The sequence below is a fragment of the Coregonus lavaretus genome (assembly GCF_964263955.1).
Source record: "Coregonus lavaretus genome assembly, chromosome: 5".
Taxonomy (NCBI): domain Eukaryota; kingdom Metazoa; phylum Chordata; class Actinopteri; order Salmoniformes; family Salmonidae; genus Coregonus; species Coregonus lavaretus.
The window spans coordinates 54176037-54202884 of NC_139992.1; the positions used below are offsets into that span (position 1 = coordinate 54176037).

The window sequence follows — 26848 nt, forward strand, 5'->3', positions numbered from 1 at the left end:
GCTTGTCCGGAGAAGACAAGGTGAGCGCTACTATCAGTCCTGTTTCATGCCAACAGTAAAGCATCTTGAGACCATTCATGTGTGGGGTTGCTTCTCAGCCAAGGGAGTGGGCTCACTCACAATTTTGCCTAAGAACACAGCCATGAATAAAGAATGCTACCAACACATCCTCCAAGAGCAACTTCTCCCAACCATCCAAGAACAGTTTGGTGAAACAAAGTCAACACTGCAGCCATTGCTAGCTAGCCAACACTACCAGCTAGCAGTACTGTAGCAACTAAATACAATATCCTTTTAGCCAGCTACATTCGTTCGCAGCGACGCCGTTTTTCAAACAAAGTCATCACCGCAGCCATTGCTAGCTAGCCAACGCTACCAGCTAGCAGTACTGTAACAACTAAATACAATATAATTTTAGCCAGCTACATTCGTTCGCAGCGACGCCGTTTTTCAAACAAAGTCAACACAGCAGCCATTGCTAGCTAGCCAACACTACCAGCTAGCAGTACTGTAGCAGCTAAATACAATATAATTTTTGTCAATGAGAATTTTGCAACATAAAGCTTCCCTTTCTGAACATTCGAGATGTGTAGTCCACTTGTGTAGCTAGCATGACTGACTTTGTGCTAGCTAGCCAACGTTTAATTATTGCTGCGTTATGAAAGGAACTAGACACAGACACAAATTATCTGTTTAGTGTGTTAACACACTATTGGTAGTTTGTTGTAACCAAGTATTGGTGCTAAACCGTGTGTTATTGGATGCTAGCATGCTAGTTAGCTATGGCGTCATAGGATACGGTGCCCTGGGCGGTTTTCATGGAAGAATACTGTACCAAGTTAGCTAGCTGAATAAAGTAAGTTAGAGTCTATTCCTAGAAACATTGAACCGCTGTAGTTTACAACAATTCTAATTTCTAAAGTGGAAGTTGGGAGAGTTATATTCGGGTGTTTCAGTGAAACAATTATAGTTTCTGAGGTGGAAGTTGGGAGAGTTATATTTGGGAGTTGTGGTGAGGGAGGCCCCGCTCTCTCCTTTCCCAGATGTTTAGTTCATTTCATTCCGATCTCCTCTGCATTATTGTAGCCATTTGCTGCAGCCTGTCAACTATGCCTCTGCCTATCCCTGTTCTCTCCTCTCCGCACAGGCTACACAAACGCCTCACACCGCATGGCTGCTGCCTCTCTAACCTGGTGGTCCCTGCACGCACCACACACCTGGAGTTCCAGGTCTCAGGCAGCCTCTGGAACTGCCGTTCTGCTGCCAACAAGGCAGAGTTCATCCCAGCCTATGCTACCCTCCAGTCCCTCGACTTCTTGGCGCTGACGGAAACATGGATTACCACTGAAAACACTGCTACTCCTACTGCTCTCTCCTCGTCTGACCATGTGTTCTCGCATACCCCGAGAGCATCTGGTCAGCGGGGTGGTGGCACAGGAATCCTCATCTCTCCCAAGTGGACATTCTCAATTTTTCCCCTAACCCATCTGTCTATTTCCTCATTTGAAATCCATGCTGTTACAGTCACTAGCCCATTTAAGCTTAATATCCTTGTCATCTATCGCCCTCCAGGTTCCCTTGGAGAGTTCATCAATGAGCTTGACGCCTTGATAAGTTCCTTTCCTGAGGATGGCTCACCCCTCACAGTTTTGGGGGATTTCAACCTCCCTACGTCTACATTTGACTCATTTCTCTCTGCCTCCTTCTTTCCACTCCTCTCCTCTTTTGACCTCACCCTCTCACCGTCCCCCCCTACTCACAAGGCAGGCAATATGCTTGACCTCATCTTTACTAGATGCTGTTCTTCTACTAATCTCACTGCAACTCCCCTCCATGTCTCCGACCACTACTTTGTATCCTTTTCTCTCTCGCTCTCCTCCAACACTACTCACTCTGCCCCTACACAGATGGTAATGCGCCGCCGCAACCTTCACTCTCTCTCTCTCCCGCTACTCTCTCCTCTTCCATCCTATCATCTCTTCCCTCTGCTCAAACCTTCTCCCTCCAATCTCCTGATTCTGCCTCCTCAACCCTCCTCTCCTCCCTTTCTGCATCCTTTGACTCTCTATGTCCCCTATCCTCCCGGCCGGCTCGGTCCTCCCCTCCAGCTCCGTGGCTTGATGACTCATTGCGAGCTCACAGAACAGAGCTCCGGGCAGCTGAGCGGAAATGGAAGAAAACTAGACCCCCTGCGGACCTGGCATCTTTTCACTCCCTCCTCTCTACATTTTCTTCATCTGTTTCTGCTGCTAAGGCCACTTTCTACCACTCTAAATTCCAAGCATCTGCCTCTAACCCTAGGAAGCTCTTTGCCACATTCTCCTCCCTGCTGAATCCTCCCCCCCCCCCCCCCCCCCCTCCTCCCTCTCTGTGGATGGCTTCGTCAACCACTTTGAAAAGAAGGTTGACGACATCCGATCCTCGTTTGTTAAGTCAAATGACACTGCTGGTCCTGCTCACACTGCCCTACCCTATGCTTTGACTTCTTTCTCCCCTCTCTCTCCAGATAAAATCTTGCGACTTGTGACTGCAGGCCGCCCAACAACCTGCCCGCTTGACCCTATCCCCTCCTCTCTTCTCCAGACCATCTCCGGTGACCTTCTCCCCTACCTCACCTCGCTGATCAACTCATCCTTGACCACTGGCTATGTCCCTTCCGTCTTCAAGAGAGCGAGAGTTGCACCCCTTCTCAAAAAACCAACACTCGATCCCTCTGATGTCAACAACTACAGACCAGTATCCCTTCTTTCTTTTCTTTCCAAAACTATTGAGCGTGCCGTCTTTAGCCAACTCTCTTGCTATCTCTCTCAGAATGACCTTCTTGATCCAAACCAGTCAGGTTTCAGGACTGGTCATTCAACTGAGACTGCTCTTCTCTGTGTCACGGAGGCTCTCCGCACTGCTAAAGCTAACTCTCTCTCCTCTGCTCTTGTCCTTCTAGACCTGTCTGCTGCCTTTGATACTGTGAACCATCAGATCCTCCTCTCCACCCTCTCCGAGCTGGGCATCTCCGGCGCGGCTCACTCTTGGATTGCGTCCTAGCTGACCGGTCGCTCCTACCAAGTGACGTGGCGAGAAGCTGTCTCCGCACCACGTGCTCTCACCACTGGTGTCCCCCAGGGCTCAGTTCTAGGCCCTCTCCTATTCTCGCTATACACCAAGTCACTTGGCTCTGTCATATCCTCACATGGCCTCTCCTATCATTGCTACGCTGACGATACACAACTAATCTTCCCTTTCCCCCTTCTGATAACCAGGTGGCGAATCGCATCTCTGCATGTCTGGCAGACATATCAGTATGGATGACGGATCACCACCTCAAGCTGAACCTTGGCAAGACGGAGCTGCTCTTCCTCCCGGGGAAGGACTGCCCGTTCCATGATCTCGCCATCACGGTTGACAACTCCGTTGTGTCCTCCTCCCAGAGTGCGAAGAGCCTTGGCGTGACCCTGGACAACACCCTGTCGTTCTCCGCTAACATCAAGGCGGTGACCCGATCCTGTAGGTTCATGCTCTACAACATTCGGAGAGTACGACCCTGCCTTACACAGGAAGCGGCACAGGTCCTAATCCAGGCACTTGTCATCTCCCGTCTGGATTACTGCAACTCGCTGTTGGCTGGGCTCCCTGCCTGTGCCATTAAACCCCTACAACTCATCCAGAATGCCGCAGCCCGTCTGGTGTTCAACCTTCCCAAGTTCTCTCACGTCACCCCGCTCCTCCGCACACTCCACTGGCTTCCAGTTGAAGCTCGCATCTGTTACAAGACCATGGTGCTTGCCTATGGAGCTGTGAGGGGAACGGCACCTCCGTACCTTCAGGCTCTGATCAGTCCCTACACCCAAACGAGGGCATTGCGTTCATCCACCTCTGGCCTGCTGGCTCCCCTTCCTCTGCGGAAGCATAGTTCCCGCTCAGTCCAGTCAAAACTGTTCGCTGCTCTGGCACCCCAATGGTGGAACAAGCTCCCTCACGACGCCAGGACAGCGGAGTCACTCACCACCTTCCGGAGACATTTGAAACCCCACCTCTTTAAGGAATACCTGGGATAGGATAAAGTAATCCTTCACCCCCCCCCCCCCCCCCCAAAAAAAAACCCCCCAACAACAACAAAAAAAACAATTAAAAAACAACAATTGTAAAGTGGTTATCCCACTGGCTATAGGGTGAATGCACCAATTTGTAAGTCGCTCTGGATAAGAGCGTCTGCTAAATGACGTAAATGTAAATGTAATGTAAATGTGATGAACAATGCCTTTTCCAGCATGATGCAGCACCTTGCCAATAGGCAAAAGTGATAACTAAGTGGCTCGGGGAACAAAACATCAACATTTTGGGTCCATGGCCAGGAAACTCCCCAGACCTTAATCCCATTGAGAACTTGTGGTCAATCCTCAAGAGGCGGGTGGACAAACAAAAACTCACAAATTCTGACAAACTCCAAGCATTGATTATGCAAGAATTGGCTGCCATCAGTCAGGATGTGGCTCAGAAGTTAATTGACAGCATGCCAGGGCGGATTGCAGAGGTCTTGAAAAAGAAGGGTCAACACTGCAAATATTGACTATTTGCATAAACTTTATATAATTGTCAATAAAAGCCTTTGACACTCATGGAATGCTTGTAATTATACTTCAGTATACCATAGTAACATTTGACAAAAATATCAAAAAAAAACTGAAGCAGCAAACTTTGTGAAGACAAATACTCAAAACTTTTGACCACAACTGTAGTTTGAGAAACAGACACCTCACAGATTCTCAACTGGCAGCATCATTAAATAGAGGTGACTCCGGGATGCTGACCTTCTAAGCAGAGTTGCAAAGAAAAAGCCATATCTCAGACTGGCCAATAAAAATAAAAGATTAAGATGGGCAGTCTGAGATATAGCTTTTTCTTTGCAACTCTGCCTAGAAGGTCAGCATGCCGGAGTCGCCTCTTCACTGTTGACGTTGAGACCGGTGTTTTGCGGGTACTATTTAATTTTACCCTCAACCTCTCTGATCATTTTCATGATGTCCATCCAGTTTGCCTCCACATGCCATATCCCCCAAACTGTGCAAATTGAAAATAATTGTTTTTTGCTAAAAGTATTATTATATTATTGATCAATTGACTATGACTTTTCAGATCACCCAGGAGTGCTATCTGCAGGGTTAGCTCCAGGTAAATATTGCAATCCTTCAGCCATTCCTGGACTTGTGACCAAAACAAGCTACAAATGGACAGTACCAAAACAAATGATCTAATGATTCTGTCTCTTCGCAGCAAAATCTGCAGCGCTGGGAAGATTGTATCCCCCATATGTGTTTATTGACCCAAGCAAGTCTCTTCTTCTTATTGGTGTCCTTTAGTAGTGGTTTCTTTGCAGCAATTCGACCATGAAGGCCTGCTTCACACAGTCTCCTCTGAACAGTTGATGTTGAGATCTGTCTGTTACTTGAACTCTGTGAAGCATTTATTAGGGCTGCAATCTGAGGTGCAGTTAACTCTAATGACCTTATCCTCTGCAGCAGAGGTACAGTGGGGAAAAAATGTATTTAGTCAGCCACCAATTGTGCAAGTTCTCCCACTTAAAAAGATGAGAGAGGCCTGTAATTTTCATCATAGGTACACGTCAACTATGACAGACAAATTGAGATTTTTTTTCTCCAGAAAATCACATTGTAGGATTTTTAATGAATGTATTTGCAAATTATGGTGGAAAATAAGTATTTGGTCAATAACAAAAGTTTCTCAATACTTTGTTATATACCCTTTGTTGGCAATGACACAGGTCAAACGTTTTCTGTAAGTCTTCACAAGGTTTTCACACACTGTTGCTGGTATTTTGGCCCATTCCTCCATGCAGATCTCCTCTAGAGCAGTGATGTTTTGGGGCTGTCGCTGGGCAACACGGACTTTCAACTCCCTCCAAAGATTTTCTATGGGGTTGAGATCTGGAGACTGGCTAGGCCACTCCAGGACCTTGAAATGCTTCTTACGAAGCCACTCCTTCGTTGCCCGGGCGGTGAGTTTGGGATCATTGTCATGCCGAAAGACCCAGCCACGTTTCATCTTCAATGCCCTTGCTGATGGAAGGAGGTTTTCACTCAAAATCTCACGATACATGGCCCCATTCATTCTTTCCTTTACACGGATCAGTCGTCCTGGTCTCTTTGCAGAAAAACAGCCCCAAAGCATGATGTTTCCACCCCCATGCTTCACAGTAGGTATGGTGTTCTTTGGATGCAACTCAGCATTATTTGTCCTCCAAACACGACGAGTTGAGTTTTTACCAAAAAGTTATATTTTGGTTTCATCTGACCATATGACATTCTCCCAATCCTCTTCTGGATCATCCAAATGCACTCTAGCAAACTTCAGATGGGCCTGGACATGTACTGGCTTAAGCAGGGGGATACGTCTGGCACTGCAGGATTTGAGTCCCTGGCGGCGTAGTGTGTTACTGATGGTAGGCTTTGTTACTTTGGTCCCAGCTCTCTGCAGGTCATTCACTAGGTCCCCCTGTGTGGTTCTGGGATTTTTGCTCACCGTTCTTGTGATCATTTTGACCCCACGGGGTGAGATCTTGCGTGGAGCCCCAGATCGAGGGAGATTATTAGTGGTCTTGTATGTCTTCCATTTCCTAATAATTGCTCCCACAGTTGATTTCTTAAAACCAAGCTGCTTACCTATTGCAGATTCAGTCTTCCCAGCCTGGTGCAGGTCTACAATTTAGTTTCTGGTGTCCTTTGACAGCTCTTTGGTCTTGGCCATAGTGGAGTTTGAAGTGTGACTGTTTGAGGTTGTGGACAGGTGTCTTTTATACTGATAACAAGTTCAAACAGGTGCCATTAATACAGGTAACCAGTGGAGGACAGAGGAGCCTCTTAAAGGAGAAGTTACAGGTCTGTGAGCGCCAGAAATCTTGCTTGTTTGTAGGTGACCAAATACTTATTTTCCACCATAATTTGCAAATAAATTCATAAACAATCCTCCAATGTGATTTTCTGGATTTTTTTTCTCATTTTGTCTGTCATAGTTGACGTGTACCTATGATGAAAATTACAGGCCTCTAATCTTTTTAAGTGGTAGAACTTGCACAATTGGTGGCTGACTAAATACTTTTTTCCCCCACTGTAACTCTGGGTCTTCCATTCCTGTGGTGGTCCTCATGAGAGCCAGTTTCATCCTTGCACTGATGGTTTTTGCAACTGCAAATGTTCCGTATTGACTGACCTTTATGTCTTAAAGTAATGATGGACTGTCGTTTCTCTTTGCTTATTTGAGCTGTTCTTGCCATAATATGGACTTGGTCTTTTACCAAATAGGGCTATCTTCTGTATACCTTGTCACAACACAACTGATCAGGTTCAAAAGCATTTAGAAGGAAAGACATTTAACAAATTAACTTTTAAGAAGGCACACCTGTTAATTGAAATGCATTTCAGGTGACTACCTCATGAAGCTGGTTGAGAGAATTCCAAGAGTGTGCAAAGCTGTCATCAAGGCAAAGGGTCGCTATTTGACGAATCTCAAATATAAAATATATTTTGATTTGTTTAACACTTTCATAGTTTTGATGTCTTCCCTATTATTCTACAATGTAAAACATTGTAAAAAATTAAGAAAAACCCTTGAATGAGTAGGTGTTCTGAAACTTTTGACCGGTAGTGTATATCAGACAGCCTTACCTTGACAGACAGCAGCACTGACTGGGCCAAGACCAGCACAGCGATACCCCGTTTGAAGAAGGGGTGCTGAGTGATGTCATACATCTTGGCACGGAACCCTGCATTCTCTGAAGGGGGAGAGAGGAGTGAGGATCAACACCAGACCAGACCCAACCAGAAGGGTGAATCCCAATAGACTAAATCTTCATCACCTTTCCTTAGGAGATGATGATGCTTTCCACTATAGATGGAATGTTTTCTAGACCTGAGCCACATTCAGTAAGCCAACATGGAACATTGTGGAACATTGTAGATAGACATGTCATGAATAAAACTGGCATGCTTCCTTATTATATATGTCAGAGAAGCATATTTGCTCTACAGTATGTATTTCTATCTCAACATTCCACAATGTTGTGCACTGCTGAACCCAAGTGCTCCCATCCATTTCACTGATTCAATTAGTCAGAGAACACAGAAATCAGGGAGATTGCCTATGTTTATTTTGGACTATAAAGTTATTATGGCTAGTCAGTTGCTGGCACACACGCGCATGGCCATGCATCCTGGCTCAGTCACACATGCATGCAAGCACACACGCACACACACAAATAGCTCAGTATTTCTCTATGTGCGAGTCAGATTATGTCCTCCTTACCTTACCCGTTTCTATCCAGTATGACAAATAACATCCTACGACCGGCGACTTATCAACTTTTACAGCCAGCAATAATATTACACTTGATTGTACACATAAGTCTAAGTCTCCCTTCTTGGAAACCAACAAAAATCTCAAAATTGGATTCAGGGCTGCAATGAAGAGAAATCTTTTCAATCTTCTTGGAATAAGATCTACAGCTTGTCAGTAGAGATCTTATCTCAGTTAATTGAAAAATATGTGTCTCATATGCAGGGTCAGATTAAGAAATCATAGGTCCCTTCCCGTCACACCATCATTTTTTGTGAACAAATCCGGGCACAAAGATGGAATTCAATGCGTGGTAAATTTACTGTTGAAGAAAAAGCCCCTTTATAATAAAGCCATAATAACATTTGCGATGTGGCATACGCTACAGTTGAGCAGAGGCGTTTTTAGGACTTCCACATATGAAGACGATTTTTGAACATTGAGACCGGGCTCCTGTGGAAAATAAAATAAAATAAATAATGTTATTTTTTTTTGCCTGTTGGGCCCAGCCCCTGACTCACACAATGGACCAGTAACATCAATGTATTATGCAGTTTATAAAAAAATAATATATATATATATATAAAGTATTCAGACCCCTTGACTTCTTCCACATTTTGTTATGTTACAGCCTTATTCTAAATGACAAAGCAAAACCGTTTTTTCAAAACTTTTGCCAATAAATAATAAAAAATAAACAAACGGAAATATTCAGACCGTTTATTCAGTACTTTCTTGAAACACCTTTGGCAGTGATTACAGCCTAGAGTCTTCTCCCCCTCCCACAGGAGAGGGAGGGGGAGAAGTTGGCCAATTTTATGACTTAACAATTGGTTGTAAATACTGTGCAGACTTTCTCTTGCTTGCCATGAAGTATTGGGAGAAAGGACTCTTTTGTTAACACAGAGATTCTTCCCACCAAAACTACAACATCCAAAAGTGGATAATGAAACAATATTTCTAACACCAAGCATGTGGGAAATGGTCAGTGGGCACTTAAAGAACAAATCATGTCGAATTCGTTACTATGTTGTGATGTGATTAAAGACGGTGGAACAACATAACTGTATCTCTGGGGGTGTACACTTCCCAGTTGTGAGGTTTGCATCTAATTGTTGTATAAAACGGTTGATTAAGTATAATAATACTTTTGTGAAGATAGCGATGTGATTTTAGCATTCTTGATGCCTGCCCTACCCTATGCTTTGACTTCTTTCTCCCCTCTCTCTCCAGGTGAAATCTTGCGACTTTTGACGGCCGGCCGTTCAACAACCTGCCCGCTTGACCCTATCCCGTCCTCTCTTCTCCAGACTATTTCCGGAGACCTTCTCCCTTACCTCACCTCGCTCATCAACTCATCCTTGTCCGCTGGCTATGTCCCTTCCATCTTCAAGAAAGCGAGAGTTGCACTCCTCCTCAAAAAACCTACACTCGATCCCTCCGATGTCAACAACTACAGACCAGTATCCCTTCTTTCTTTTCTCTCCAAAACTCTTTGAGTGTGCCGTCTATAGCCAACTCTCCTGCTATCTCTCTCAGAATGACCTTCTTGATCCAAACCAGTCAGGTTTCAAGACTGGTCATTCAACTGAGACTGCTCTTCTCTGTGTCATGGAGGCTCTCCGCACTGCTAAAGCTAACTCTCTCTCCTCTGCTCTTATCCTTCTAGACCTATCTGCTGCCTTTGATACTGTGAACCATCAGATCCTCCTCTCCACCCTCTCCGAGTTGGGCATCTCCGGCGCGGCTCACTCTTGGATTGCGTCCTACCTGACAGGTTGCTCCTACCAGGTGGCGTGGCGAGAATCTGTCTCCGCACCACGTGCTCTCACCACTGGTGTCCCCCAGGGCTCAGTTCTAGGCCCTCTCCTATTCTCTCTAAACACCAAGTCACTTGGCTCTGTCATATCCTCACATGGTCTCTCGTATCATTGCTATGCAGACGACACACAATTAATATTCTCCTTTCCCCCTTCTGATAACCAGGTGGTGAATCGCATCTCTGCATGTCTGGCAGACATATCAGTGTGGATGTCGGATCACCACCTCAAGCTGAACCTCGGCAAGACGGAGCTGCTCTTCCTCCCGGGGAAGGACTGCCCGCTCCATGATCTCGCCATCACGGTTGACAACTCCGTTGTGTCCTCCCAGAGTGCAAAGAACCTTGGTGTGACTCTGGACAACACCCTTTCGTTCTCCGCTAACATCAAATTGGTGACCCGATCCTGTAGGTTCATGCTCTACAACATTCGCAGAGTACGACCCTACCATACACAGGAAGCGGCACAGGTTCTAATCCAGGCACTTGTCATCTCCCGTCTGGATTACTGCAACTCGCTGTTGGCTGGGCTCCCTGCCTGTGCCATTAAACCCCTACACCTCATCCAGAACGCTGCAGCCCGTCTGGTGTTCAACCTTCCCAAGTTCTCTCACGTCACCCCGCTCCTCCGCACACTCCACTGGCTTCCAGTTGGAACGGCACCTCCTTACCTTCAGGCTCTGATCAGTCCCTACACCCAAACAAGGGCATTGCGTTCTTCCACCTCTGGCCTGCTGGTCCCCCTACCTCTGCGGAAGCACAGTTCCCGCTCAGCCCAGTCAAAACTGTTCGCTGCTCTGGCACCCCAATGGTGGAACAAGCTCCCTCACGACGCCAGGACAGCGGAGTCACTGACCACCTTCCGTAGACACTTGAAACCCTACCTCTTTAAGGAATACCTGGGATAGTATAAACCCCACCTACCCCACCCCCACAAAATAATAATAATAATAATAATAATAATAATAATAATAATAATAATAATAATAATAATGAACAAATTACAAAAAAATGAAAAAATTAAATATAAATATATATATATATATAAATATATATATATATATATATATATATATATATATATATATATATATATATATATATATATATATATAACACCAATAAAAATAAAGAATATACTCTAAAAATATTTTTAAAATATTAAAAATAACTAAAATATATACAAAAAATAATTGGAAAGTAGTTGTCCCACTGGCTATCATAAGGTGAATGCACCAATTTGTAAGTCGCTCTGGATAAGAGCGTCTGCTAAATGACGTAAATGTAATGTAAATGTTGATGAGATGACTGTTTTCCATATTGACTTGTTCTCAGTCAGTGGCCACGCCCAGATGAGCATAAACATGATGAAAAGCCCCCTTTTCTACTCAAGTATAAAACCCCTCGTGACGAAATTCACACTAGACCAAGCAGACTAAGGTGTAAGCCGGATGTTGAATTTCTACCAGACCAGGAAGCTACACGGCTTAAAATGGTTAGACCAGAAAGACCAGAAAACGTGAGAGTGGCGACTGCACGTTTGAAATGGTGAGAAACTCTGAAACTCCCAATCTCTACACAAGAAGAAGAAACTCACTAGACCTTATCATATCATTCTGCAGCTGTACATGTATAGTCGTCTAGAGAACTTTCACTAAAGACAAGAGTTGGGAAGGACAATCCCTCTCCGACAACCGTTGGTACATCTGAAGTAGCTATTCTAACGAACACTCCAGTCGAAGACAAGCCAAGTCTCACCGAAGTGGAACCAGGACACTCAAACCCTTTTTGATAAAGTCGTTCAACAGAGAGACGACGATCAAGGACAGCTACGCGTAAATATATACATTGCATTTCTTATCCGAATGAGCGGTGGTTAGGGTGCTAAGTATTATGATTACTGTGAGCGTAGTTTACAAATGTAACCATGATAGTTTGAATCTCTGTCTCTCCCTTTCACAAACAGACCCCTCCTTCACCTAACCAAGCAGTCATGCTATTGTTAGTCCAGTCCACTATGGACCTGTTTTCATTGTATTACGTTAGTAATCAACAACCTATACTGTGTATGTGTGTTTGTATTCTGTGTTATTATTTAGTTAGTTAGTAAATAAATAATTAAGCCAATTTGTGTATTGCTGATTCATCAATAAGGTTAGGGTTCTTGCAGGTTCAAGGATTATGCGACGTTCAGAATGAGACTGATAAGAGGTAATTATTTAATAAGTGACTTATCGATATATAACATGAATTATATATCTTCTAAGAGTTTAATTCGGGAGATGGTAACTCGTTAAGCAACTTCTTCCTTGGTGCCCCAAATTCCTAATGAGTTAATTGTTACATGATTAATTAATTTAACCCCCCCCCCAAAGTCAATACTTTGTAGAGCCACCTTTTGCAGCAATTACAGCTGCAAGTCTCTTGGGGTATGTCTCTATCAGCTTGGCACATCTAGCCACTGGGATTTTTGCCCATTCTCCAAGGCAAAACTGCACCAGCTCCGTCATGTTCAATGGGTTCTGCTGGTGTACAGCAATCTTTAAGTCATACCACAGATTCTCAACTGGATTGAGGTCTGGGCTTTGACTAGGCCATTCCAAGACATTTAAATGTTTCCCCTTAAACCACCCGACTGTTGCTTTAGCAGTATGCTTAGGGTCATTGTCCTGCTGAAAGGTGAACCTCCGTCCCAGTCTCAAATCTCTGGAAGACTGAAACAGGTTTCCCTCAAGAATTTCCCTGTATTTAGCGCCATCCATCATTCCTTCAATTCTGACCCGTTTCCCAGTGCTTGCCGATGAAAAACATCCCCATAGCATAATGCTGCCACCACCATGCTTCACTGTGGGGATGATGTTCTCGGGGTGATGAGAGGTGTTGGGTTTGCGCCAAAGATAGCGTTTTCCTTGATGACCAAAAAGCTCATTCACTAAACGTGTTTGCTCATTTTTTACAAAATAATAAAACATATATATTTTTTTATTGCTGCCTCTTGGGTCCCCCACGGGCCTGGGCCCAGAGGCTTCAGGGCCGGGAAGCCCCTTCATTAATCCGGAACCGAAAACCATTTGGCCAAGCGAGACTCCCCTCTACTACTTGAGCTGCACGTTTTGAGTGACCCAGCCCCAGCCAGCCCGAGAAACCCCCCCCCCCCCTTCCCTAGCCAACACTAACTCAGCAACAGCCCCAGTCCCATTCCTATACTCCAGCCCTATTGTGAAGGTCATTCATAACAGGTGGATGTGAGTACCTGGTAGGCAAGATGATACCTGTATGTACTGTATACCTGAGCCAACACTAGCCCAGCCCCAGCCCCAGTAAACACAAGCCCAGCCCCAGTAAACACTAGCCCAGCCCCAGTAAACACTAGCCCCAGCCCCAGTAACACTAGCCCCAGCAAACACTAGCCCCAGGCCCAGTAAACACTACCCCAGGCCCAGTAAACACTAGCCCCAGCCCCAGTAACACTAGCCCCAGCAAACACTAGCCCCAGGCCCAGTAAACACTAGCCCAGCCCCAGTAAACACTAGCCCAGTCCCAGTAAACACTAGCTCAGCCCCAGTAAACACTAGTCCCAGCCCCAGCAGCCCCAGTAAACACTAGCCCAAGTAAACACAAGCCCAGCCCCAGTAAACACTAGCCCAGCCCCAGTAAACCCTAGTCCCAGCAAACACTAGCCCCAGCCCCAGTAAATACTAGTTCAGCCCCAGACCCAGTAAACACTAGACCAGCCCCAGTAAACACTAGCCCAGCCCCAGACCCAGTAAACACCAGCCCAGTCCCAGTAAACACTAGCCTAGCCCCAGACCCAGAAAACACTAGCCCAGCCCTTATTCTGCAGCCACAGCCAATGCTAGACCATGCACCAGCCCAGTATAACCCGGCATCTCAATCAATCAATGGATTTTAACAACAAGATTGATCAGTTGCCTCTCTACCGCAATGCTGAGTTTGTAGAATGCAGACACTTCTGAATAGAGAGGAGGAACCGAAAACTATTTGGCCAAGCGAGACTCCCCTCCACTCCCTAACACTGGGTTGAGCTGCACGTTGTGAGTGAGTGTGTGTGTGAGTGAGTAAGTGAGTCAGGCCAGAGCGTAAGGTTTTTGGATGTGGATCAGAGTGGAGATTAACACAGTTCTACCCAGCAGAGCCGCTGACTAAGACTGAACCATTGATTTTCTCTTAGCTCTGGGACTGACTGTACTAACAGGCTGTGTGGTGCCTATTCCCTACACTGCCTCCCATGCACTTCTCCTTTAATTCCCCTGTTCTTCTTGTTCTCTTTCCTTCAAATATAAACCTCTGCAATTAAAACAGCATAACAAGCTGTGTAGATCAGTCTCTGTTTTACCATGCTGAGGTTGGTACAATCTAACTGGGTACAGGATTTCTTTGTGTCAAAAGGAAGTCACCTAAGCAAAAAGCTGAGTTGTGATGTTCAATTAGATCAGTAGAAGCGATCGATCATTACTATACAGTGGCTTGCGAAAGTATTCACCCCCTTGGCATTTTTCCTATTTTGTTGCCTTACAACCTGGAATTAAAATAGATTTTTGGGGGGTTTGTATTTTTTGATTTACACAACATGCCTACCACTTTGAAGATGCTGTTATGATGACTTGTGATACAAGATTCATTAATGTATGTACAACTCATAAGATGTATGTAAGGGAGAGAGGACAAGGACATGTCATGTGGTATTGGTGTCATGTGTGCCAAGATAGATTGGGGGCCACTGTTGCTAATCTTAGGAGGGGTGCGTGATGGAATGGCCTGGCTAGGGTGCCACACGATACCAAGTAGGTGGATGATATGGATATGGATTTGGATTTATCTAAATTTGCTAATTTGGGTAGGAGGTACAGTGGGGAGAACAAGTATTTGATACACTGCCGATTTTGCAGGTTTTCCTACTTACAAAGCATGTAGAGGTCTGTCATTTTTATCATAGGTACACTTCAACTGTGAGAGATGGAATCTAAAACAAAAATCCAGAAAATCACATTGTATGATTTTTAAGTAATTAATTTGCATTTTATTGCATGACATAAGTATTTGATACATCAGAAAAGCAGAACTTAATATTTGCTATAGAAACCTTTGTTTGCAATTACAGAGATCATATGTTTCCTGTAGGTCTTGACCAGGTTTGCACACACTGCAGCAGGGATTTTGGCCCACTCCTCCATACAGACCTTCTCTAGATCCTTCAGGTTTCGGGGCTGTCGCTGGGCAATACGGACTTTCAGCTCCCTCCAAAGATTTTCTATTGGGTTCAGGTCTGGAGACTGGCTAGGCCACTCCAGGACCTTGAGATGCTTCTTACGGAGCCACTCCTTAGTTGCCCTGGCTGTGTGTTTCGGGTCGTTGTCATGCTGGAAGACCCAGCCACGACCCATCTTCAATGCTCTTACTGAGGGAAGGAGGTTGTTGGCCAAGATCTCGCGATACATGGCCCCATCCATCCTCCCCTCAATACGGAGCAGTCGTCCTGTCCCCTTTGCAGAAAAGCATCCCCAAAGAATGATGTTTCCACCTCCATGCTTCACGGTTGGGATGGTGTTCTTGTGGTTGTACTCATCCTTCTTCTTCCTCCAAACACGGTGAGTGGAGTTTAGACCAAAAAGCTCTATTTTTGTCTCATCAGACCACATGACCTTCTCCCATTCCTCCTCTGGATCATCCAGATGGTCATTGGCAAACTTCAGACGGGCCTGGATATGCGCTAGCTTGAGCAGGGGGACCTTGCGTGCGCTGCAGGATTTTAATCCATGACGGCGTAGTGTGTTACTAATGGTTTTCTTTGAGACTGTGGTCCCAGCTCTCTTCAGGTCATTGACCAGGTCCTGCCGTGTAGTTCTGGGCTGATCCCTCACCTTCCTCATGATCATTGGTGCCCCACGAGGTGAGATCTTGCATGGAGCCCCAAACCGAGGGTGATTGACCGTCATCTTGAACTTCTTCCATTTTCTAATAATTGCGCCAACAGTTGTTGCCTTCTCACCAAGCTGCTTGCCTATTGTCCTGTAGCCCATCCCAGCCTTGTGCAGGTCTACAATTTTATCCCTGATGTCCTTACACAGCTCTCTGGTCTTGGCCATTGTGGAGAGGTTGGAGTCCGTTTGATTGAGTGTGTGGACAGGTGTCTTTTATACAGGTAATGAGTTCAAACAGGTGCAGTTAATACAGGTAATGAGTGGAGAACAGGAGGGCTTCTTAAAGAAAAACTAACAGGTCTGTGAGAGACGGAATTCTTATTGGTTGGTAGGTGATCAAATACTTATGTCATGCAATAAAATGCAATTTAATTACTTACAAATCATACAATGTGATTTTCTGGATTCCGTCTCTCACAGTTGAAGTGTACCTATGATAAAAATTACAGACCTCTACATGCTTTGTAAGTAGGAAAACCTGCAAAATCGGCAGTGTATCAAATACTTGTTCTCCCCACTGTATATACACTGCTAAATTAATAGTACTAGAAATGCATTGAGATAATGATCTGTATTTATTCCAAGAATGAGGAAGGTCATACTAGAATTATGGATATTTATACTGTATGTTAATATAAGTGTACATTTTGACAGTTATAATGTGTGATACAGATGAGGGTTTTAATTTTGAGTGATAGGACCAATGTGAATCAATAAGAATTGTCATTCTAAATTTGGTTGAGTTAAGTAATTTGGTTTTGGTTTTAATTTATAAGATGACTGAGTGATTTAAGTAAATCATTAGTATATATTAGTATAACTATTTTCAGAATGAAGGATATTGATTGTACAATTGAGATAACTGTCTTATATAGATATTTGGGTTAAAATAGCAATACATTATGGTAATGTCTTAGGATACACTTATATGATTTATTTTGAGTAGACATTTTTGAATCTTACTGTTTGAAACATGTAAGTTAATATACTAATTATATAACATAACATAACATGTTGATTATTAAGTTACCATATTCACATATTAGTCACTATATACATTTGAAGTACTGGGTGGTCTTGATAGGGATGTTTAGAGTGGTACATATCTCTGTTGCTAGGCAAGTACTTAATTGGTTCCTATCATGGAGTTTTGGTATTTGTGACATAGGAATGTTTACGATATTTCCATGTGATTTGATTTTGGTTGGATTCCTCAATCATAACTAGTTCAGGGGTGTACTGATTTAACAGGGACTGAAAACAGAGTGTTATACTGTGTATCTCTCCTTAGGCATATTAGGGGTTGAACAGAGTTGAATATTGTACCTATTAACAGTCATGGGTTTTCAAGCTATTGGATCTGAGATGGCAATCATTAGACAATATGCAATTGATAATCGCATAGCATTGGATGCTATTATAGTAGATAAAGGGGGAATGTATGCAATTGTAGGGGGATAATCAGGTTGTACATAATTGCCATAAGGTTTTGGGAATTTAACTAAAGCTATGGGAAATATTAGAGACATGCAGGAAGGCATTAATTCTTCATCTATATCATGTTATTCCAGTGTAGAGTTCGTTGATAATTTTGAATGTTAAGTTGGAACGGTATAACGTGGAATTTAAGGTTTAAAGGATTGAAGATGTGGAAACAAGACATCTCAGTCGATCAGATAGCACCCCAAGTGACCAGAGAAAAGCTTGAGGTTCCTCTGAATGAACATTGATAAAGAAGACAGAAGTTATTTTTATTTGAATATATTATAATTTCCATGTAACTTACAAATTGTCATGAATCAATGTATTTTATGGGATGATGTCAGGAGGTTAGGAATTCATTTTTATGTTTGGTTTGTTTGGTTCAATTAATGTTATTGGCAACTGTTGGATAGAATTAGCTTGCAAACAAGTATATAAACTGAGAGATTTTGTATGGAAGACATTCAGATGGCAGGAGGCTATGTCCGTACCTCCTGTCATTGAATCCAATATTGTAACCATTAAATAATGACTGAAACAAATCTCCATCTGTGTAACATACTCTCTTGCATCCTGAACTTCTAAATACCAGAAACTCATCATAACAGATGCAAAATATATTTTTTGGGTGAAACAAACAACAAATAAGACAAAAAAACAGAAAACGTGAGCGTGCATAACTACTCATTTTGAAACAAGTTATTCTTTTCATTTCACTTCACCAATTTGGACTATTTTGTGTATGTCCATTACATGAAATCCAAATAAAAATATATTTAAATTACAGGTTGCAATGCAACAAAATAGGAAAAACGCCAAGGGGGATTAATACTTTTGCAAAGCACTGTAACTTATACTCTTAATTCTGTGTGCGTGTGTGTGTTTGTCTGTGTGTGTGTGTGTGTGTGTGTGTGTATGGACTCTGTTAGTCTTTGCGTAATGAAATAGTGTATAAGCTGTACTCTATCACATGGGGTGAGTGAGTGAGTTAGTGGATGAGTTCTGGGCATTTTAATGTCACCAGAGAGTCAGTGATTTAAAACTCTGTCACTGATGATCAGTGGAGACAGAGAGCTCATTAGGACACACCAGACAGAGGGGGGGGGGGGGGGGGGGGGGGGGGGGGGGCATTAACACCTCAAACACACACACCTGGGCGTGGGGGCAGGTGGAGAGGCTGGGCAATCTTCAGTCGACTCTTCAGGTCCTCCCACCTCCTCTGGTCCACTGTCAGCAGAGCAGTACCCTGGGGAGGAAAAATACACACAAAGGTCACACACACAGGCCCCAGAACAGGTATTATGACAGAGTTATAAAGGCTTTATGAATCAATTTGAGAGGAATACTAATCATTATTGTCAGGGAGGTGTACCAGGCAAGTCACCTGTGATACAAGTCAGTATTCGAGGTGTACAGTCTGTTAAATAAATGTTTTAAGTATCCCTATATTTCTGTTATTACGGTGCTATCACTCTGTTATTACTACGCCTGCCCAGTAGTTTCACTGTTGATGGACCTGGCCTGAGTGCAATGGCAACCATGTACTGTGGAATATGATGAAGTAAACGTTGTTAAACTGTAACCTAGTCGTTGTGTCATTTTAAGTTAACATTGGTAGCAGAGAATGGCTAATAACTACAATGTGCCACCTCGCTTCGAAGAGAAGAGGTCATATGAAATTTGGAAAAATGAACTTGGAATCTGGACATGGGTTACTAAGCACTTGCGGTGGTATTATCGCTCGAAGGAAGAGCGAGAGATACACCACTGGAAATATCCGTTGAGGATTTGAACAAGGATGACGGTATGGGAACTTTGATCAGCGCACTGGATTCTGTGTTCATTAAAGAAGAGAAAGGCCGTGCCTACGACGCATATTCAGACTATGACAGTGTTACTACAGACATTTCGGTTGAAATGACGGACTACATAATTGATTTAGAACAGAGGTACAATAGGATGCGCAAGTACGACATGGTTCTCCCGGATACAGTGTTAGCTTTAAAGTTGCTAGATACTGCCTGTCTGGACAGTAGGGAGAAACAGTTGTCATTGACTGCTTGTACTGTGCTGACTTTTGCGTCAATGAAGTCGGCACTAAAAATAATTTTTGGTGAAAAGTCTGTCGCAACAATATTAGATGGAATGCAAGTGAGTGACGCAGCATATTACACTGAGCAGCAGAGAAAAGGCGCCAACAAGTCACGTTCTCAAGACAACCAGAGGAGGGCGCCATTGCCCGGCACAAATCCACTGGACAGGTATGGAACGAGATCAAAATGTGCCATTTGTCAAAGCACTTACCATTGGGTTAAAGACTGTCCTCATAAAAATGAACAAATTAAACTAACGGAGGAAAATGTCAACATAGAGATAGAGCAGTGTAACGTTACACTGTTTTCAAACGAATCTGCTTCTGATTCTGAGATCTGTATAGTTGAATCCTTAGGATCTGCTGTGATTGATACTGCATGTACACGCACAGTGTGTGGTGCAAAATGGCTTGATAGCTATGTCAGTGAACTAAATATGAAAGTACAAAATATGACTGTACACACCAAGCAACAGAGCTTTCAAATTTGGAGATGGGGGAATCGTCCATTCTACCAAGAGAGTCAAGATACCAGCAGACTAAGTGTCACATTGAAACAGAGGTGGTCCTGCAGATATTCCCTTACTATTAAGCAAAGCTTCCCTCAAGAAGGCAGGGGCTGTAGTAGACATTAAAAATGACAAGGCAGTGATGTTTAAAGAACCAGTGACCCTTGAACTTACTACCTCAGGCCACTATTGTGTAAACATTTTAGACAAAGACATCACACAGAGTCCATGTAAAAATGAGATTCTGACGGACACAGAGCACATGGAGATTCTGACAGTCACAGAGAACATGAACACAGAGGAAAAACACAAAGTATTGTTAAAACTTCACAAACAGTTTGGACATGCTACAGTTGACAGACTTCAGCAATTACTCAGCAGTTCTGGGAATAATGATGATGAGAGTATTTCCATTCTACGACAGATAGCAAACCTAAGCCCAGACCAGCTGTGGTTTGCCACTGGCTTCCAAGTACAATGAAACAGTGGCTGTAGATCTACATGAGCTAGGACCAAGTGTGTGGTACCTTCACATAATCGACCACTTCACACGCTTCAGTGCTGGAAGCATTGTGAATACAAAGAAACCCAGTGAAATCGTCAAGCACTTGATTCATTCCTGGATAAGTGTGCATGGCCCGCCCCAGAAATTGTACAGTGACAATGGAGGAGAATTCAATAATAATGAAATAAGAGAAATGGCTGAGAAATCCAACATGGAAGTAAAGACAACTGCTGCATAGAGTCCATGGAGCAATGGACTACTGGAGAGACATAATCAAACACTCACAGAGATTATGCTGAAAGTGAAGCAAGACAATGGATGTGACTGGAAAACAGCCCTAGAATGGGCTTTGATGGCCAAAAAACTCAATGCACAATGTTCATGGCTACAACCCATACCAAATAGTGTTCGAGCATAACCCTAGTCTTCCCTCTGTACTGGTTGACAAGCCACCAGCATTAGAAGGGACCAGTGTGAGCGCATGGGTGGGACAGCACCTTTCAGCACTACATGCAGCGAGAAAAGCATTCACTGAAGCAGAGCGTTCAGAAAGAATTTGCAGGGCTCTGCGTAAACAGCTTCGACCAACCGATGAGAAGTATGACACTGGAAACAAAGTGTACTACAAATAAGTTGACTGTCAAGAGTGGAAAGGACCAGGAGTAGTCATTGGCCAAGATGGTGTGGTGATATTTGTGAGGCATGGAGGCACCATTGTCAGAGTGCATCACTCAAGATTGCAGAAAGTAAATGATCAACAAGATGGAGGGGCTGTTGCTGAGAATCAGCCTCCTACTGAAAATGACAAAAAGCACACACAGACAAACCTACCAGATGTCGCATCCAATGATATGGACACTGAAACTGACACAGGAAATGGAGCAGAGACCTTCAACACAACAGCCACGTGTTAAGACAACATGGTTGTTCCAATCTGAAAACTGGACGAACTGTTAAATACATGGACAGAGAAAGTAGTATTCCACACACAGCAACAGTCATTGGACGAATAGGAAAAGCCAAAGGAAAACACCAGAACTGGTACAACTTGTAGTACTCTGAACCAGCGACACTTTCTGGTACAACAGGGTCAGCTGACCTGTCACTTGTAGATAATCTCAGAATTGAACCAATGGAAAATTGAGAAAAACAGAATGACATTCAAAATGATGATGTACTTGAAACAAAGGACGTGTCATTTGACTCAGCTAAACTAGATGAGCTCAGTAAATGGAGGAAAAATTGAGTGTTTGAGGAAGTCAAAGACATCGGCCAAAAATGTGTCTCAACAAGGTGGGTTAAGAATCCTTAACTGGAATAGTGTCAAAAGCACGTCTAGTGGCTAGAGGTTTTGAGGAGCTGGCTGCTAAAGAACTCCCAAAAGATTCACCGATATGCGCCTCAGAGTCACTCAGATTGCTGCTGACTGTGATCTGCCAGAAAAAATGTAAACTTCATTCCATAGACATCAAATCTGCATTTTTGCAGGGAACAGAGCTGTCAAGGGACATTCATATCCAACCTCTGCATGAAGCTAAGAGCGAAAGAACACTGTGGAAACTAAAAAAGTGTGTGTATGGCCTGGCAGATGCATCACTCTACTGGTACAACAAAGTCAAGGCAACAATGCTGAGTACAGGTGGAAAAATGTCACAAGTGGATCCTGCAGTCTTCTATTGGCTTGATCAAGACAGCAATGTGACTGGAGTACTTGCCTGTCATGTTGATGACTTCATCTGGGGTGGCTCACAGACCTTTGCTACAACTGTGATTCCACACCTCAAAGCGGTTTTCCTGGTCGGCCACAAAGGAACAGCTTGCTGACTGTCTGACTAAAAAGGGAACATCCGGTCTTGTGCTCCTAAAGGCACTCAGTAATGGAAATGGCAGCTTTGTCACACAACCCATTTGCAATGGGGAACTTAAATAATACTTGGGACATTTAATTATTTTGTTGATGTTTTATTTGTCTTTAAAGAAAAGTGGTAGATTGTTAAGTTCATGTTTTAAGTATCCCTATAGTTCTGTTATTACGGTGCTATCACTTTGTTATTAGTACGCCTGCGGAGTAGTCTCACTGTTGATGGACCTGGCCTGAGTGCAATGGCAACCATGTACTGTGGAAATATGGTGAAGTAAACGTTGTTAAACTGGAACCTAGTCGTTGTGTCATTTTAAGTTAACACAGTCTCCAGGTATGCCATGCCAGTATATGATTGTGTTCAACTTTGTTGAAACTGGGAAAAACACACAGAGCACAGAATTGTGCTTTCAATCTGAAACAAATATGCTTGAATGATTGTTTTGGATCTCTTACCTTGTTCTCATTGAAGTTAGCGATGACCACTCCGACAAACAGAGTGAGTCCAATCATACAGCCCAGAAAGACAAAGACGTGGATGTAGATACCATGTATCTGCAGGGAGAGACAAAGGTGTGTCATTACTCCTTACTATGTATGTAGGATCCAGTATTATCATCAACAAGAGAGGGGAAGAGAGAGAGAGGGAGAGAGAGAGAGACAAAGAGAGAGAGAGAGAGAGAGAGAGAGGAGAGAGAGAGAGAGAGAGGAGAGAGAGAGAGAGAGAGAGCAAGAGAGAGAGAGAAAGAGAGAGAGAGCAAGAGAGAGAGAGAAAGAGAGAGAGAGAAAGAGAGAGAGAGAAAGAGAGAGAAGGGGGCAGAGGCAGAGGCAAAGAGACAGTAAAGGTGTGTACCGGTCCGACGCGGTGAATGATGACATCACGGACCTCCACCCAGCCTTTGAGTGACAGCACCTCAAACAGAGCCAGCATGGCATTACCCACATTGTCAAAATTAAAGTTGCGAGGGTTGGCCCTAAAAAAAATACAAAATAAACATACTGTATGCAGTGAGTAGAATTACAGTGTGTGCAAGATTTAGTGCCTCCCCAGCACTATACGTGTTTCAGCCAAACCTAATCACTCACCACACCCTTGGCACCCAGAAGCCAGGCTTCTTCTCTCCTGGTCTTAGTTTGAGGTTGAGGTTTTTAGACACGCTCACGTTGATCCGGAAGATTCCATGGCAGTCCTCCTACAAACAACCAGAGAGCACAGTGATGTCACTACACCATACAAATTTAATAGGTAGAATGGACATACAGTAGATGGCATGAGATGTCATAATGATGTAATCTTTTGATTTAAATCAGATTTTCTGCTTTAATCAATATCAAATAACAACAATGAATTCATAATTTCAAATAGTACACCCAATATGGACATTACTATGAATGGAAATATCCGCTCTTCTTGGTTTGGAAAATCAATTTTATAAAGAGCTTGGTCATACCCGAAGGAATACGTGGGGGTCATTGCACTTGGCTAGTTTTCCAGCAAAGAGCTGAACGCCGAAGCTTGCAAACACCAGCATTAGAGTCAGGAGCAGGATGGAGACCTATAACACACACACACACATTAAAGTAAAAGGGAAGAATGGAAACCTGTGAGTGTGGGTGTGTGTGAGTGTTTTCGTGTGTGTGTTTGTGTGTGTTAGATCAATAGAGGGGTTAGAAACAGCCAGGGCTTTCCCACGCAGTCAAATAGCCTCTGGGCTGCTGGGGAGATACAGTGGGTGAAAAAAGTATTTAGTCAGCCACCAATTGTGCAAGTTCTCCCACTTAAAAAGATGAGAGAGGCCTGTAATTATCATCATAGGTACACGTCAACTATGACAGACAAATTGAGATTTTTTTTTCTCCAGAAAATCACATTGTAGGATTTTTAATGAATTTATTTGCAAATTATGGTGGAAAATAAGTATTTGGTCAATAACAAAAGTTTCTCAATACTTTGTTATATACCCATTGTTGGCAATGACACAGGTCAAACGTTTTCTGTAAGTCTTCACAAGGTTTTCACACACTGTTGCTGGTATTTTGGCCCATTCCTTCATGCAGATCTCCTCTAGAGCAGTGATGTTTTGGGGCTGTCGCTGGGCAACACGGACTTTCAACTCCCTCCAAAGATTTTCTATGGGGTTGAGATCTGGAGACTGGCTAGGCCACTCCAGGACCTTGAAATGTTTCTTATGAAGCCACTCCTTCGTTGCCCGGGCGGTGTGTTTGGGATCATTGTCATGCTGAAAGACCCAGCCACGTTTCATCTTCAATGCCCTTGCTGATGGAAGGAGGTTTTCACTCAAATTCTCACGATACATGGCCCCATTCATTCTTTCCTTTACACGGATCAGTCGTCCTGGTCCCTTTGCAGAAAAACAGCCCCAAAGCATGATGTTTCCACCCCCATGCTTCACAGTAGGTATGGTGTTCTTTGGATGCAACTCAGCATTCTTTGTCCTCCAAACACGACGAGTTGAGTTTTTACCAAAAAGTTATATTTTGGTTTCATCTGACCATATGACATTCTCCCAATCCTCTTCTGGATCATCCAAATGCACTCTAGCAAACTTCAGATGGGCCTGGACATGTACTGGCTTAAGCAGGGGGACACGTCTGGCACTGCAGGATTTGAGTCCTTGGCGGCGTAGTGTGTTACTGATGGTAGGCTTTGTTACTTTGGTCCCCACTCTCTGCAGGTCATTCACTAGGTCCCCCCGTGTGGTTCTGGGATTTTTGCTCACCGTTCTTGTGATCATTTTGACCCCACGGGGTGAGATCTTGCGTGGAGCCCCAGATCGAGGGAGATTATCAGTGGTCTTGTATGTCTTCCATTTCCTAATAATTGCTCCCACAGTTGATTTCTTCAAACCAAGCTGCTTACCTATTGCAGATTCAGTCTTCCCAGCCTGGTGCAGGTCTACAATTTTGTTTCTGGTGTCCTTTGATAGCTCTTTGGTCTTGGCCATAGTGAGTTTGGAGTGTGACTGTTTGAGGTTGTGGACAGGTGTCTTTTATACTGATAACAACTTCAAACAGGTGCCATTAATACAGGTAACGAGTGGAGGACAGAGGAGCCTCTTAAAGAAGAAGTAACAGTTCTGTGAGCGCCAGAAATCTTGCTTGTTTGTAGGTGACCAAATACTTATTTTCCACCATAATTTGCAAATAAATTCATAAAAAATCCTACAATGTGATTTTCTGGAAAAACATTTCTCAATTTGTCTGTCATAGTTGATGTGTACCTATGATGAAAATTACAGGCCTCTCTCATCTTTTTAAGTGGGAGAACCTGCACAATTGGTGGCTGACTAAATACTTTTTTTTCCCCACTGTATGTAGAGTGTGAGAGAACACTGAGGGCAGGGGAAACCTCACACTCAGCATCTTACTGTAATCTACAGTACAAAGTTAGGTCAAATTTTGTCAAAATAATCACTGTGTGTCTCACATGGTGCATTTTCCACAATCAGGCTTAGCTCCTGAGTTTGGCCCAAAATGTATCCACTGTGTATACATGTAAGGTGAAAGTGTATGTGAGTGTTTTTACTAAATGTGGTTCAAGTGTCTACATCGGGCCTGATCCAGAGTTGAGATGAGTGCAAACCCCTCAGACTCTCGCATAAATCATGCATTGATGTCAATTGAAACTTGAGTTAAGCAGGTGGACCTCAAGTAAGAATGTTGCTCATTGCGCATGTATTTGTGTATGCATGTGCATGTCTATCTGTGAGTATGTGTATGTATACAAGCCTGTGTATGTGTTTCTTAGTGCGTTTATCTAGAAGTGCAAGTGAGCACACAGTGTGACCACCACTAACCAGGAAAATCTCCTTGAAGCCCTTGATGACTTCCCGCACCACCTTCCTCATCTGGGGCACCAGTTTAAAGATGCGTAGGGGGCGAAGACACCTCAGCATCATCAACAGCTGAGCCCCAGACTCCGGAGGCACGTTAGGAGGCAGCCAGCACAGGAAGATCAGACTACACTGGAAGAGAGAAAGAAAGGAAGGGAGAGAGAGAGAGAGAGAGAGAGAGAGAGAGAGAAAGGGGGGAGGAAGATAAGAAGAAGAGGTAGAGAGAGGGAAAGGGAGAAGGAGGAAGAGAGAAGGAGATAGAGGTGGGGAGAGAGAGAGAGAGAGAGAGAGAGAGAGAGAGAGAGAGAGAGAGAGAGAGAGAGAGAGAGAGAGAGAGAGAGAGAGAGAGAGAGAGAGAGAGAGAGAGAGAGAGAGAGAGAGAGAGAGAGAGAGGGAGGGAGGGAGGGAGGGAGGGAGATGTCATTAGAAACTCAGGTCCTG

The 26848-nt window shown here is 43.8% G+C and overlaps 1 protein-coding gene across 3 annotated transcripts in view; it reads right to left on the reverse strand.

Annotated features, from left to right (window-relative positions):
* Window positions 1–26848, reverse strand: part of nalcn (sodium leak channel, non-selective) — a gene marked incomplete at both ends in the record, with an annotated part of 312014 nt that overhangs the window by 28629 nt on the left and 256537 nt on the right. For all 3 annotated transcript variants that reach the window (XM_084160991.1, XM_084160990.1, XM_084160992.1), the window contains 7 exons: window positions 7677–7783; window positions 18739–18832; window positions 23010–23108; window positions 23407–23527; window positions 23640–23746; window positions 24005–24109; window positions 26372–26539. In XM_084160991.1, coding sequence (XP_084017117.1) covers window positions 7677–7783; window positions 18739–18832; window positions 23010–23108; window positions 23407–23527; window positions 23640–23746; window positions 24005–24109; window positions 26372–26539 — 801 coding nt within the window. The remainder of the gene's footprint in view (window positions 1–7676; window positions 7784–18738; window positions 18833–23009; window positions 23109–23406; window positions 23528–23639; window positions 23747–24004; window positions 24110–26371; window positions 26540–26848) is intronic.